Consider the following 13,363-nt stretch of genomic DNA (forward strand, 5'->3'; position numbering starts at 1 on the left):
GTGTGGAAATGGGAGTTCACGAACAACAACAGTATTTACAATAGCTCTTTGTTATGGATCTTTTTGGGAAGCAAAATGTGAAAAAACAAAGTCATGATATGACGCAATTTTGCCGTGGCACGACATGGTGAGGCAGTCCGACTCCGATGCAGCCCACCACCGCAGCTTCAAAAAATCCTAGGAGGAAACACTGACATGACGCCAATTGACAGCTCAACACTTCATGAACGGGAGAGTGAGTGGTAAGCCTAACTCCAGCATCGTGATTTTTCTATTTGAGAGAATACGATTACATGGTTGTATACATTTTCCATGCTCTCCACATAGCTGAAACTGGATATTATGTTATCGGACAGCTCCTACCCATCTAAACATGGTAAAGCTAGCCCAAATGTGGCTAAATAAATGATTTATGGTATGGATTTTTCAAAATAAACGACAACATTTTTTTATTTTCCAGGTGTTGCTGTACACCTTCAAGTAATTACTCTTCCAAGAGAATGCCAGTAAGAGCAATTCATCGCTACACATCGAGATGGCATGACGAATTTCGCGAGTAAAACCCAGAAAATGTTTGCAATATATGGCGAGGATAGCTTGGTGCTATATTTCTGTGTTCAGAGTGGAAGTTACGTCATCAGGTAGTGTTGAGCAGGGCGGCACGTCCCTCGTTGCTAAGGTGTTGCTATTGCAGTAACTCAAAACTACACGGTCAATTATTTATTTTTATTTTTTATGTGACTTTTTGAGACAGCGAATGATGCATTTAATACTATTCAACCGGTAAAACACTCAAGACGAAATCCGAAAAGCTCTTCAGTTGCCTTTAATTTTTTTTTTTTTTTTTTACAAATTTGAAAAAAAAAAGTTTCATTAAGACCTTAATTTTCAAATTTTGTGATTCTCTGACAATTGCTTCATATTGCAGGCATTAAAGGGTTAAATGTCATCGTAAGTGAGCGGCTCCCAGTGATGATTTTTTGGCGGAAACTGCGTTGAAATGGCTCTTTGAGTATTGAGAATAGTAAGCACTCCAATTTCTCTGTTCGTGATTGACCTGTAGCGCCCCCTGTTGACAAATTTCTCTCATCACAATGGAGGACTTAAACCCTTGTGAACTGTTATCATTATACTATAACATGTTACATGACCACATTTGGCCAAAAATACACCAGAAACATCGAATCCTGACTGGAAAACTATAGAAATGAAACATTCCTGTCCCAAAAGTGACCTCTAGTGGATAAAACGATGATATCTCTGGTTTTCTGGTGATTTCTTCTGGTGATCTATCAGTGCCAAATATAAACTTGAGTTTGAAATGTGCGCTTTCCAGTAATGCGTTACTACTCACCTCCGCCTGCCGGACCCGCTCAGTGGCGTTGTCGTCGCCGAAGAGCAGCACCACCAGTTTGACGTTCTGCCTGGGGATCAGACATACGCGCTCCACGTTGGCCATGAAGCGTGCGAAGGTTTCATAGCGCCCCGCCAGCGGCACCAGCACGTTGACCTTCTCGTCAGCCGGAAGTGGCGGTGGCGGGGAGGGACCGTCCCCGCGGCCCGGCAGGAAGGGTGCCAGCATCTTTAGAGAGTCCAGCGACAGGAAGGACGGTGAGGAGCGGTCGGCGCGCACCGCCAACTCGGCAGCATCGGTGGGCCGCTCCTCGCAAAAGTGTGCGCGGCTGAAGCTCTGCTGCAGGTAAGCGTGCCGGCGCACCGGCACAGTCACGCTCTTGCCCTTGTGCTTCTTGTAGAGCAGGAGGAGGTCCAAAACGTACTCTGCCCCGTGCAGCGGGTCCACCCGCCGGTAGCCGTACTGGATCTCCTTGAAGTCGATGACGCGCCCGCGCGTCTTGGCGTTGGCGTTGATCATCTCCATCACCTGCGGGTTGGTTAGTAATAGAGCTGGGAATCTTTGGGCACCTAACGATTCGATTACGATTACGATTCAGAGGCTCCGATTCGATTATAAAACGATTATTGATGCACCCCCCTCCTTTTTTTTTTTTTAATAAAGTTTTGTACATTAGTTCCAAAATTGTTCAAAAATACTCTCAGGCTAAACCAAACTACTATTTCAGTATCAAGTTAACATATAGCAGTAAACAAATATACAAAAATAACATTAAATAAAAAAACTCCAGTCCCCATTCTGTATCAGCAGCTTTAAACTACATTCAATTAATTTAATGTTGTGAATCAACCGTTAAAGTTGTTAAAATTGCTCCCGTTATTCCATAATTTCCCTTTTGTCTACTTTTGACATGTGAAAGTTTTAAAACTATTTTAAAGATAGATTCAAGTCAATATTTTACCGATTTAGGAGTATTTTAGATAAAAAGTTAATTAGGTTTGCTTGGAAGGTTCGCTACAACAGCATTGCAGGGAAGTTTACTGCTTTAAGATGGCGGCCGTTTACTAACGCCTGCATCTAGCTTTTTGCAGATGTGCTGCTACCGCTACCGAGTCTATAATCCATCTAGTCCTATATAAATGATATCTACCTTAACATTATGTAGCTTAGCTGTACTTGTAGCAGCTTTTCGGCAGCAGTCAGGTATGTTGTTGTGTTTTTTTATCTCGTGGCATGAGTTGAGCTAGAGCCGTGAGTTGAGCGTTGGCATTACCCGAGGGGCCAGTTAATGAGAAGCATAATGTTTAGCTACTCCCGCTCCGTTCCGTCCCGAAGACCGCGCGGCGCGCTGAGTGTGTTGTACTTCCGCTTTATTTGGCATATTTCAATAATCGGAATTTGGATGTTTGTGAATCGTTCTCGAATCTTCCACGGCCGAATCGTGAATAATCTAAGAATCGGAAATTTTGCACACCTCTAGTTAGTAATGAGTTTCATTTATTTGATTTAACTTTTGGAGAAAAATAAACTACCATTTTTACCCAGTCCTTATATTTTCCTGCCACGATAATTGATTAACTCAAGTAATTTGATTAGAAAAAAGCTTTGAATCGAATTTTGCTGCTTCATGTATTCATTAAATTAGAATGGTGTAGTAATGGTTTGTTTTTAAAGTGTTTGCATTTAGTTTTATTGATTTAGGTGGATACAATGCCCTCTAGTGGCAACAGTGAATATAACCCATTCAACAGGGCTGAATCCAGCTGCTCCCTGCCAAGACCAACATAAGGGAAGTTTTTGTTTGAGCTAATATGTTTTTTATGCATTCGTAATTTAGTTTATAGTAAAGGTGTAACGGTACATGTATTTGCATTGAACCGTTTCGGTACGTGGTGCTCGGTTCGGAACGGAGGCATACCGAACGAGTTTCTGACGTAATGTAACCATTACTTTTCGAGGCTGTGAGTCGATCGGGTTACAGTTTCTGTATAGATATTTACTCCGTCTTCTCTACTATAATGAGGACCAACACGGTACGACAGTATAACCCAGAAACGTCAACGCTGCGACGTGGCCGCCGCGAGAACGCAGTGAAACGCGGGTGTTGAAGTCAATCAGCCAATGCGTGTTAGACGCGTCCCAGAAGCGGCTCAACACGACGCACGCGAAAAGAACGGCAGAGTTTATGACACGAGACGCAACCCTCCTGCGTCAATACTACTACTACCGGTAGCTAGGATTGGGCAGACCGGAAGTCACTCGTGTAAAAATACGGTGTATCCGGTCGATTTTCAAACTAATATGCAATCATAACCCACTTTTTGAGTCCATCAGATCTCTTGAGTGGTAGATCGGGGCACAGTTGGCTTGTCTTTGTTGTTTTACAATTGTCATCTCTGCCATAATATTAACCAACACAGCCCCGTGTTTAATACAAAACCCTCCTACCACAACGAAACAAGTAGGAACTAATATTCACATGGGAACTAAAGTTATACAACATAAAATATACAATATAAATGAATACTACAACACATTTTTAAATATAAACACAATAAAATAAATAATAGCCCATTTAAATAAAATAAATTTAAATGAGCTAAAATACCTGTAATTAAATAATAATAATAAACAGATCCTTCTTACACAATTAAATTTATTAATTTCTGTGTGGCGCTTCAACTTGAGAAAATCTACCAATAAAGCTTTTGAAAACCGTTCATAAGGGAAAAAAATGATTCATTGAGGCATTTCATTTGTAAAATACATGTTAAAATCTTTGTCAGTGGGATTGCTTTTCTCTTTAGCACAGGACTTCTTTTTTCTTCTTTCTTTCGGAAAGAAAGCTGACCAATACACGGGGTCTCAAAGGCAAATCGAGATTTTTGTGTACAGTAACACCCCTAGTTTATAGGTATAGATTGCGGTTTTTTGTGGGAATATGTGTTTTAACGATTTGTTAAAAGCATTGTACAAAAAAAAAAAAAACGCTAAGATTTTATAGCATTTAAGCTTGCGGCTAAGAACAGGTATTTAAATGTAGTTTTAAATGAAAGTGCAATTCTGCATCGTTTCAAGAAACACTCGGGAATTTTATTTTGTGTTTGCATTTAATGTTCTTTTGATAGTGCAGTCTTGGCAAGCCTTTGTTTTACATCTCAAAGAATTTATTCTGCAACGCATTAAATGTCCCTGATCCGATTACTTGATTATTTGAACTAACAAGTTGATGGATTAATCAAATACTAAAATAATCGATAGATGCAGCTTGGCCAGTCGCAATAACTAATTTTAGTAGGCGATATAGTATGTCTAATAAATTACTGCCGATATGCGATATTACTGCCCGGTTGTTGTGTTTTTTAACCAATTAACCACAGATATAGTGATTGTACATCCCAATGAATCACCTATTCAAATGCAATAAATTGTTATTCTTAAATAAAACACAAACTATATTAAAATGTATAAATATTAAAAGAACAATGCATAATAAGTTAACACCATAACACCATATTTCAAAGCTAGTTGCGCTAGTGCAGAATATGAAATGGGTGAGAAACCCAATGCCATTTTTGTTGTCTGCCAATTAGTGCTAATTTGATCCAAAATGACTGTCGTCTTGTCCTGCAAAATGTGCATGCAACAAATTAAATGGATATTTATAACATTATATCATTACCAATCAGATTTTGTTATAATGGGTGTCATTTTACATTTCTTCTTAGTGTAGAATCACTACTGCGATTTCCCCCAGAAATCTGAACATGACATACATTTATTTTGAAATGTTCACTGGAAGTACGTTTGCTAAGACACTAACCGTAAGCTTTACACTCAGTAAAATAAATAAATAAATAAATAAAGTGCACTTCACTTTCATCAAGCATGTACTGTAAGTAATATATATAGATATTTTTTGTTCGCATCGCTTGCCAATTCTTTAATCCAGCGAGTTTTCATGTTTGAAGTGTCACCTTTTAACCGCAATTTTGCATTGTGGAGAAGACTTCCAATGTTTTATAGCAGGCTAAACTGCTTAGTACATTGTCTTTTTTCTATGAGCCTCACTGTAGCAATGCTAACATTTTACAATGTTTACTATAGAAGGGTTTCCTTATTTTGTATGTCTGAACTTTAATTCTACGGCATGTTGATGACCAATAAACATCTGTGAAAGCTACTTGAGTCTCATATGCAATCAACACGCAGGTGTGCCGAATGCACACAAGCACGCACAAAAGGATGCACGCACGCAGCGAGGAAAATTACCGCCCTCATATTTACTTACTGTGCGATAATTTGACTTACTGCATATCGCGTCAGGCTAACAAGCAGCCCTACATACTGTATAAGATTTTACATTATGTCAGCATGGCGGCAGTGGCTCTCGCAGTTTCACCAATGAGACATCGCAACAACAATCACATTAGTCCATGATACCAATCAGACGTAACAATACAGTCACATGAGCTTGCCGTCAGAAGTCCTACGATTATGCTGGCCTGTTAAATCAAGGGGAGTCTTTAAAGTGCTGTAAAAATGAAACTATTTGACATAGTGTCAACATTAGTGGAAAGTGCGGACTTCAAGCTGTCCCACAGGTTTTATTTGGTACGGATAGACCACGGAAACCCAGAGATGAGATCCTTTTCATTTCATCGTAATAAATGTTTTCCCCACTAGAGGGAACTCGTTCTTTGGACGGGTGATTTTTCTAGGGGCAATTGATGATTTTTGTGTTTTCTTTTGAGCGTAATATGGTAAGGTAATGCAGTAGGTTATAGTGCAGAATAATAATGAGGAATGTATTGATTGGATCACGTGAACGGAAAACAATTTTTCAGAGGATTGGAATCGAGTGAAAACGAGCAGGTTTTTAGTGAAAAAAATGTGTTTTTTTTGCTTGATGCTCGTACAGCCTCTCACTCTCCCTACTGATAAAGCAATCTTGATGCAAGATGGCGCCCTTGTGTTTGGCTAGCCGTCTCATTCTGCTCGATGCATTGTTATTTTCTCTGTATATACTGCTTGTTATACGGACAGTGTCACAGCTGCACGTGTACGATCGCCTGACACTTTTTAACATTCGTGACACGTTAGAAAAGTTGCCATTTGGTGGCTTGGCGTTTTTACCACCACATCTACGGCGTCTTCCTTGTTGGTTGCCTCGTACCTACCGCCGCCGTAGATGTGGAAAGCGGGGAGGAATTGCTGTCAAATTGAAAGTCTACCTGGGGTCCTAATCGCTGCGATCGCTATCATCCACCGGCGAGACCCCCGACTGCCTTAAAGGGATATGATCTACGGAGTTCCTGCGAGTTCCGTTATCGGTGGCTTCGGCTGACTAACCGGGACTTCGGGACGCTACTTCCGCGTTGTCGGCCGGTGAGGCTCTCCCTGCGTGGCTCTGTGCCGGGGAACCTTTGCCCGCTCCGTGGCTTCACCCCCACAGCTGAGCAATCCCTGGTTCACTCAGCGCTAATTAACACAAGTTCCCTTACGAATAAGACGTTTATTTGGAACTTCTTTTCGGCACATCATTTGGATTTCCTATTTCTAACGGAGACCTGGCTGCAACCAGGTGAATGCCATCCCATCTGGCTGCCATTTTTTCAGCAGCCCACGAGCGACTGGCCGTGGTGGTGGCCTGGCTGCTGTATTCAAGGACAAGTTCAAATGTAGGACCATAACTGCTCATAATTATTCAAGTTTTGAACTGCAGTTATTCTCCATCGGGCTTTCTCCCCCATTGCTTTGTGCCACTATTTATCCCCCGCCTGGTTTTAACAAGGATTTTATCCAGGAGTTTGAGTTTTTATCAGACTTTATTCCAACATTTGGCAGGGTTTTAATTTGCGGGGATTTTAACATTCATGTCTGCTGCTCTGCGAATCAGCTGGCGAATGAGTTTAAACGACTTCTGGACTCATTTGGCCTCACTCAGTCTGTGAATGCACCAACTCATTAGCATGGTCACACTATGGATCTGGTGATTTCGCTTGGGCTTTCAGTCTCCATCAGAGAAATCGCAGATACTGCCATCTCGGACCACCTTCATTTTTGAATTTGCTGCCCCTATGTCTGCAGAAAAGCAAATTTCTCCAGCTTGATACCACCGGCGCCTCACTCCATCCACAGCAGGAGAGTTCGTGACTGCGTTTGGAGACCTACAGCTGCATCCTGACGCCATGCTGCCTTCTCCTGTCTGCTCAGACAGTCTTCTCTCCATTTTTTGCTCCATCTGCACTGCTCTTTTGGACTCCATTGCCCCTCTACGGCAAAAAAGCTCCAAACCCAAAGCCACTCCATGGTTTAATGACTATACCCGCCTGCTCAGGCAAAAATGCAGGCAGGCTGAACGTCAATGGAAAAAGGACAAACTCCATGTTTCTTTGAGATTGCTGAGGGACACCTAGGCTGCCTACAAGGAGGCCCTAAAACAGGCCAAGTCGAATTATTTATCTTGTATTATAAATAACAGATCCAGCCATCCAAGACTGCTTTTTAACACAATTGACTCTGTTTTAAACCCACACCCCACTATCTTTACTGATATGTCAGCTGCCACTTGTGAGCAGTTTCTCGCTTTCTTTCAAAACAAAGTCTCTTCGGTTAGGCAAAATGTCTGCAATTCAGGTATCTCATCGGATATCGTACGTCCTCCAGAACTGCTCACTGTTTTTGAACAATTTGATCTCCATTCATTGTCATCTCTAACTGAAATAGTTGGTAGCATGAAACCCACTAAAAGTCCGTTAGATATAATTCCAGCTGGGCTTCTAAAGGAAGTCTTCAGTTGCCTTGGACCAAGTCTGCTGAATACCTCTCTCAGTTCCGGTTCTGTCTAGCGGTGCAACGGTTTGCGGTTCAAAGCCGAACCATCCGGTTCGCCCTGTACGCTTCAATACGCCTTTATCAACCGCGCCTTTTCGGTTTTGCAATTAGTGTATTCCGAACGCTTGTGGAATGAATTGATCGAGCTCTGTGTGCCTGTGTGTGACGTGAAGCACCGCTGTGGAGAAATTCCCGCCCCGCAAGTAAATGTCGGATCGCTGTCAAGCACCTGTGTAATAGAAGCTGGGTAACGCCCTCTCTCGCTTACGGGCGAAGTGAAAGTGAAACAAGAAAGAAAACAAATAGCAATGGTGAGCGGAGGATTGGAGAGACCGAATTTTGAGGAAGCACCGGCTTCTTTCAAATCTGCGGTGTGGCAACATTTTGGTTTCCCCGTGGACTACAATGCGGAGGGAGAGAAAATATTTTTTTAAAAATTGCAAGTATTGCTCAGCGCTTGTTCCCCATGCTAATGGCAACACTTTTATAACACAACTCCGGCATCTCAGCCGGCATCACCCACAGATATCACTTTCTCAGGGCAGGACAACCCCGAAGATGACACCAGCGAAAACACACTGCGGGCTTCGTTAATTTATTTGCAACGCTTGACCCGCGTTACATTGTTCCCTCGCGGACATATTTCTCCAACAACTTAATCCCCGACATTTATGAAATGGCACGCAAAGCCATCGAAGATGATTTCGCTAAAGCACATAGATTCGCCCTGACCACTGATAGTTGGACGTCCGTGCTACAGAGTGCTAAGACCTAACTATGACGGTCCACTATAATTTAGTTAGTTATCATCTAACATATCGGAGAAAATGCGACAGCAAGAAAAAAAAATACAATTAAGCGATAGTTATGAGGTAGATATCCGTGACTCTTTACAGACACCATTTTTTTCATTGTGATGCAATTTTTTTTTAAAGTTTAAAATATGCAAGTGAATAATTTTTTTAAGTAGTTTTTTTTAAAACAAAATATTAGACACCAATTAATGATTCTAAGCTAAATATGACAGACATTTTAAATAATATAATTAATTAACTTCGTTTTATGGTTGGGTTGAAACAAAAGCGGTTGCGGGACGTCTGTAAACGGGGGTTTCCAGGGTAAAACGGACAAATTCAAAATAGTTCGGGGGCTTAATGTACCATGAATCTGCTATGACAGCATATGGACATATTGTTCTATCAATCACAACAGTTGTTTTGTCTTAAAACACAGCAGTTTATTTTAAAGAGGAGTGAAAGAGCAGAAACTGCTTTTTCAGTCTTGTCTGTGTTTTCCGCCATTTACCATTGTTTCTAAAATATCAGACATTGTAAGCAGTTACATACAATGTTACTCGTGACTTGAGTATTCTTTTCACCACAAGAGTCAGTCTTTTGGATGACTACTTTTATTTTCGTAATACTATTTTGAAGTAACACTACTTTTACTTGAGTCAAATTTTTGGCTACTCTACCCACCTCTGGTCAAAACGGCCCATTTTACAAGGGCATTGGGGCTGGGCTACTTACTTGCATGACCACGTCATCCAGGGCCCGTCGCTGCGCAGCGTCGGTCCCGCGACGCGGCGGCTGTCCGTCCCAGGCGGTGAAGATGTGCCTGGCACTGAGGAAGTCCCACTCCGTGACATCGCTGCGCCGCCCGGGCCGGAACCTGGTGAAGGAGGGCGGTGCCCCCAGGCGGCGGTCCTCGCGGGTCGCCCCTGAGGTGCCCGGGCGGGCGGCTAGGAGCAGCTCGCGATGGAGGCGCACACTGCGCTGGCGCAGCGCCGCCACCTTCTGGCTCAGCAGGTAACTGTGCAGGCGGTACTGGTGGGGCGGGCTCTTGTTGGGGTGCAGCGTGATGGCCCGGTGGATCTTGCTGTCGCGCAGCTCGCGGATGAAACCTCTCTTGTTGGGCTCGTAGTTCTCGTGGAACAGCTGCTGCATCTGCAAATGTGCAAAGTCCACTCGGTTTTACGCTAGGCCTGTCGCGATACATTTTAATGTGCGATAATTTATCTCATAAATGATTGCGATATGGAATATTATTGCGCACCCCCCAATTTTTTTTTTTTTTAAACCAATTTACAATGACACAGAGAGAACGCAGTGCAGTCTATATTAATCAATCAAGTACACCAATTTAAACGTGATAAATGTTTACTCTTAAATTAAAAATACTTTTCAAGAATTCACAACTAAAGCACAGGACCATGCCTCTTTGAAGTAAAAGACAACTCTATTAATACCGCACATAAACACAAAATAAAAGTCTTTTTCAAGAAAAATAAAATTGCACTTAATAAGAAGCATTTTGGCAAATGAAAAGTTTCCCCCCTTATAGCTTCTGCTATGGCGTTCCATGTGTAATATTCTGATTGGATGTTTTCTGAGGTACCCAGAAGTACACGCAACGGTGTTGTTGTTTTGTTCATGTGACGCGGCAGTGAGAGAGACATAGGGCCCATAGACATCGGGCGCATCTTCGTTCCGGGTCCGGCACGGCTCTGTGTTGACTGTGTTGACACACAATCAACTCATCAGTCTGTACTCATCAGAGAAGCAGAGAGAGAGGTGGACTTCATTTGATTGAATATTTTTTTCCCCGATTTTTTTTTTTTTTTTGCTTTTACCATGAGTTTGCGACACTATTTAATTACAGTTTTAAATTACATGACTTGCATAAAAAACTCCCTGTCCATCCTCATAGCTTCTGCTATGGCGTTCCATGTTTAATATTCTGATTGGATTTTTCCGAGGCACCATGAAGTGCATGCTACATGTGCCACAGGTTGAGGTTGTTGTTAGCGCCGTGTGTTAGGAAAAACAAAGTTGTCAGCATGTTGTGTGTTTGACATCATTGCAAGACAAACACACATACTAAGACATCTTGCAGTTTCCTTTTCAATGCTGTCCTTATAGTAATTATCTGCTGCATCGTAAATCACTTTGTGACTTTCCACCCCCATTACGAAACGTTCTTCGTCCATGTTCGCTGGAGTTTAAACCGTGAATAAGACACCGGGCTGTTGACTCTAAGGCTGAATCCGCCCATTTTGACGGATGCGTCTCCGGCAAAAATAGAAAATAGCCAAAACCAGCCGGCGTGCTCCGGCACGCTGGAGATTGTCCGCAGTCAATCCGGAGCACTGACGCGGCCGGTATACGTTGAACAACAGGATTTAATGGGAACGGATTGGCTCCGGCGCCCGTTTTTGCCGAACCCTGAATGAAGATGTATTTTGCGTAGTTGGCAACAAGGATGCCGAACTTTTAAAAGAACGTCTGCCGCACGCGCGCGCACGTGAGGCGATAAATCGCAGCAGGAAAATTACCGCCTTCATTTTTATTTACCGTGCATTAAATGGAATTATTGTATATTGCGACAGGCTTATTTTACGCTCGTTCAAGCTCTATCCGGAGAACACCACTGTGACGTCCCTGATTAGTATTGGGGAGTACTAAGAAATAACAGGCCGAAGCGCGGAGATGAAAGATGTCCAATCGTCTGGCGTCCAGTCATTCGTCTGCTGTGAATTTCATTGAGTTTATCACAGGTAGACATACAATATGGATATGTCTAATGTCGACAATGGTAGCTAGTGAGTAAATGGCAGACGAGTCGACTAGGCCTGTCGTTATAACGAATTTCAGCAAAATATTGTCTCATAAATTATTGTCGATATGCGATATTGTTGTCATTTTTTACAACCAATTCAACCACTAATAATTTGACAATACATCCTAATAAATCTCCCATTCGAGTGCAATGATTCTTTATTTACATATTGAACATGACGTGCTTTTATTTTGAAGTGTTCGCCGGGATTATGTTCGCTCAGCTGCTAACCATAAGCTTTACACGCTATTTTCGTGATGAATGTGGTCTTAGCAATAGGTTTTTTCCCCCCACATTGTTTGTAAATGCTGTAAACCAGCGAGTTATATATATATTCAAAGTGTGCCTTTTAACCGCAAGTTTGCATTTTGGCGTAGACTGCCAATGTTTAATTGCAGGCAAAAGTTGTTAGTAGCCTCCATGTAGCAATGCTAACCTTTTACAATGTTTAATATAGATGTCTCAACTTTAATTCTACGGTGTGTCGTGTCCAAAAAATAACTATGAAAGGGACTGGAGTCTCATATGCAATCAACATGCAAACGGTGATGGATCGCAGCCGGGAAAATTGCCAACCTACCCTTCAAACACCCCTACCAACATGGCCACCCTGAGGTCGTTTTTGTAAGGGCGGTGGGAGGGGATCAGCGAATAATAACATGATAACAAAGACTTTAGATTCAAGTAATGATGCAGTAATTTAGTATTAAAAGAAAATAAATATTTTATGTAATTTCGAAAAAAAAAAATCAGAGCAGCATCGGCCATGGCCAATGCCACATAGCACACCCAACATAAAATTACCTCGTTGTCTGGCATTGGCTGCCACTGATGGCCATAGAAAGAGGAGGGCCAATTTGAAGTGGGAGGAGTTCATTTGCTGCCACCCTCCCAGTTCAAATGGATTGGACATCTGCTCAAGATGAGAGACAGCAGTAATTTGAAGATAGCTTGTTTTTCTGTTTATAAGTTGTTACGTAGAGTATCCTAGAATTATTTCCTGAGCAATGTATCTATAATCGTTGTATCGCCATATCGTGAGACCATCATTATGGTGAGCTTTGTATCGCAAATCGTCTCGTATCGTGAGGTACCAAGAGGTTCCCATCCGTAGTAATTATCAAACTTCTAGGGTATGCTTGTAATATGAAATGGAAAAGGGTCAGGAGGTCAGGGGTCACAGAGGTCAGATTCATGTTTGTGTTGAAGATAACTCAAGCACCAATAAAGGGATTATCAAACTAGCAGGATATGCTCACAATATGATATGGAAGAGGCGATTACCTTTTGTGCTCATGAGGTCAAAGGTGACTGTTAAGTTAAACATGTTGGTGTTCCAGATAACTTCAGCACATACAGTATACTGGGATCATTATCAAACTAGCAGGAAGTCTACAATATGAAAAGGAAGACGCGTTAAGATCTGAAATTGTTTCTCCATAAAATATCATTTCAATGTTCAAAGTCGATGCACATGATTTTAAAACTACCACTTAAAATGAACCCTTTCAAAAACAATAATGGTGAATCGTTTTCTGGCCGGTGACATGAAAA

General features: G+C 41.9%; 1 protein-coding gene across 3 annotated transcripts in view; it reads right to left on the reverse strand.

Moving 5' to 3' along the window:
- The window catches only part of LOC130911284 (chondroitin sulfate synthase 1-like), a 61,078-nt gene that overhangs the window by 2,433 nt on the left and 45,282 nt on the right, over positions 1-13,363 (reverse strand). For all 3 annotated transcript variants that reach the window (XM_057829150.1, XM_057829151.1, XM_057829149.1), the window contains exons 3-4: positions 9,721-10,137; positions 1,355-1,882 (exon numbers count right to left, since the gene is read on the reverse strand). In XM_057829150.1, coding sequence (XP_057685133.1) covers positions 1,355-1,882; positions 9,721-10,137 — 945 coding nt within the window. The remainder of the gene's footprint in view (positions 1-1,354; positions 1,883-9,720; positions 10,138-13,363) is intronic.

Source organism: Corythoichthys intestinalis, unplaced genomic scaffold (genome assembly GCF_030265065.1).
Source record: "Corythoichthys intestinalis isolate RoL2023-P3 unplaced genomic scaffold, ASM3026506v1 HiC_scaffold_24, whole genome shotgun sequence".
Taxonomy (NCBI): Eukaryota; Metazoa; Chordata; class Actinopteri; order Syngnathiformes; family Syngnathidae; genus Corythoichthys; species Corythoichthys intestinalis.